Below are 2,500 nucleotides of genomic sequence, written 5' to 3'. Positions count from 1 at the left end.
GGCCTTGCCGATGTTCTCTCCCTGCAGCATTCCCACGAACGCAGGGGGGATGTTGTCGAAGCCTTCGGTCACGTGCTCTCGACACTGTAATTTGCCCTCCTTCATCCAGGCCATCAGCCTGCGGAGGGACTCGGGGTGTTTGTCTTCCCACCTGTTCCCTCCCATCATTGTACAACGATATGCCTCCACAAACAGCTATTCTTCCAAAATCCTTCATCTGTTGCAAGGCTATGGTTGAAAATGGGCCTCCCACGTTCTCAAAGTAGCAGTCGGTTCCTTCTGGGGAGCAGTTCTTCAGCGCCTCCTCTAAAGAACAGTCTTGTAGTTGAAGGTCTCATTGCAGCCCAGCTCCTTCACGAAGGCCACCTTGGCATCAGACCCCGCTCTGCCCTGACCAGCAGGGCAGAGCCAGGACCTCCTCGATACTGTACAGAGCCGTCAGCCCTGGCGTGCCGATGGTGCCCAGGGCCAGCGACATGGGGACGTCTTTGGGCCAGTCGGACATGACGGGAGTGAGGCCGGTCCCATTGCAGATGGTGTAAGTCCGCCGGCCACACTGGCCCACCACATGGCTGCCCACCGGAAAAGCAGAGTTCTTACTTTGAATCACCTTTGCCACTTGAGCCCCGATCATGACGTCCCCTTCATTCATGCGGACTCGACTGAACAGCCTCATGTACGTCTACGCTGAGAAATAACGCTTCCAGGAGCACCTCTCCATCTTGGGGCTCTGGAAGTTGCTCCGTCTTGAGCTCAAAGTTGCTGCCAGTGGGGAAGCCCTCAAAGTGCTGGGTCAGGATCCACGCCTGAGCCTGGACCATGGTTCTCTGCTTCCAACAGCCGCTGCTGATTTCCATAAAGAGAGGAATAAACCAGGGATGGGACATTTGACGCCTAAGCTGGACTCTGGTGGTGAGCTCTGTTTCTGCACAGCGGCCAAGAAATATGATTTTATAGGTTATACTCTATCCTGCAACGCTAGGAAAAATACATTTATTTTATTTTGTCATTAATGCCTCATTATTTTTTTGATATTGTCATGGCAGAATATTGTAGTCCAAATAGCTTTAAAAAGCTGCTGGGGTTAATTTGTGTTAACTTTAATTTAGAGTCTGAGCACAGATTTTGTAAAACTTTTGAAAAAACAAAATATTTTGTGGAAAGAAGCAGCTGGTCGGGAACCCCTTACATTTCATTGCCCTTCTCCTTAGGGATATAGAAACTGCCCGGTTCCAAAGTCTGATATTGACCCTTTTGTTCAGCCATACAAAGGCCACAGCCAAACTTTGAAAATTGGAATTTCTGCTGAGCGAGACTTCCAATGCCAAGCTGATTTATGTGTGCAGCACTTCCACAGGAAGTGGGATGGAAGATTCAATTGCCTTGTTGTTTCAAGAAAAAGCCATCAAATGTTAAAATCATTATGCATTTCACTGGTTCGGCAACTCATTGAATCCCACAAAGTCCCTTGCTTTGTCTGCAAAAGGCTACATCTCTATATCTATAGCCAGACGTTTTCATTAGCGCTGGTGGAGCTGGTCATCCTAGGTTGGCATGGAACACAATGTTGTACAGAGAAAGTGAAACAGACCAAGAATCGCAAATACTGTGAACATGAGTTACTAGGAGAGCCAGGAGCAAGAAATAAAGGCAAATGGTATGTCCGTGTAACTATCCCCATACCAATTTATTTGTGTGACAAAGGCTTTTCAGCTTTCTGCTCGATGTGTGATGGTGAGCTTGAATAAAGTTCTTGTGTAGATCAAGCTTTGTGAAGTCTAAAGAACCACAGAACTGTGTAGTCGGACCTTTACATGTAGGCGGCGGATGTTTGTCAGGTGCAGCTGCGTTGTTGGGTGACACGACGCCCACGCCCAACCTGTTATTTGATTTTTATATTTAATTATTCCAGCCTTAACAGGTAGGTGTGCACCACTTAGCGATAATGGAAAGCCTGAGGAGTGTGTGAAGACAGTTCAGGGTACAAGCTCACCAGGATTTGAGCACTCTGGGGCAACATGGTCCACGATCCAGAAAACCCTGACCAGTCCCCTAGGCAAGAGATATGCAGGGTGGATGTTGGAGAAAAACTTGAAATAAAACCCTCAAGCTTGCCACATCGTGTACTGTAGGAGATTTGGGTGGAAGCACTGCTGACTTTCGAAGAAGAATATCTGATCTGTGTCCGTTAAGAGGTGGAGAAACATCAGCCAACCAGTTGTGTTCCAAACAGTTTATGAACGTAGCCCCTTTCACTGGGCAGTTAGGAGATCGTGAGCGGGTTAGAGCTGGAGCCACAACTCCAACAACACCTTGCTCAGCTGTTGATTCAGGTTAGCGTGGATAGCTCAAGAGTCAATCCAGCGGTGTGATGGACACAAGTTCAACTTTTCCTCAATCAAGAGATCAGGCATCGCCGTGACACTAAAGCTGCATTGCTGTCCTCCAACAACCAACAGCAGTCACATCCGGTTTTTCAGCTGAAGGCCTGGGAAAGAAA

At 48.0% G+C, this 2,500-nt stretch overlaps 1 protein-coding gene and 1 pseudogene across 2 annotated transcripts in view; both read right to left on the bottom strand.

Annotated features, from left to right (window-relative positions):
• Positions 1-821, bottom strand: part of LOC307233629 (prostaglandin reductase 1-like) — an 836-nt pseudogene extending 15 nt beyond the window's left edge. The window contains exon 1 of the transcript in view: positions 1-821. This exon is cut by the window's left edge and continues 15 nt beyond it. The product of the transcript in view is annotated as a prostaglandin reductase 1-like (transcript).
• Positions 822-1,520: 699 nt separating this feature from the next.
• ulk4 (unc-51 like kinase 4) overlaps positions 1,521-2,500 on the bottom strand; it is a gene marked incomplete at both ends in the record, with an annotated part of 25,712 nt that continues 24,732 nt past the window's right edge. Inside the window, one exon of the mRNA XM_080004838.1 lies at positions 1,521-1,544. Coding sequence (XP_079860964.1) covers positions 1,521-1,544 — 24 coding nt within the window. The remainder of the gene's footprint in view (positions 1,545-2,500) is intronic.

The sequence above is a fragment of the Zeus faber genome (assembly GCF_960531495.2).
Source record: "Zeus faber genome assembly, chromosome: 8".
NCBI lineage: Eukaryota > Metazoa > Chordata > Actinopteri > Zeiformes > Zeidae > Zeus > Zeus faber.
This window is presented reverse-complemented; position numbering and strand designations above follow the sequence as displayed.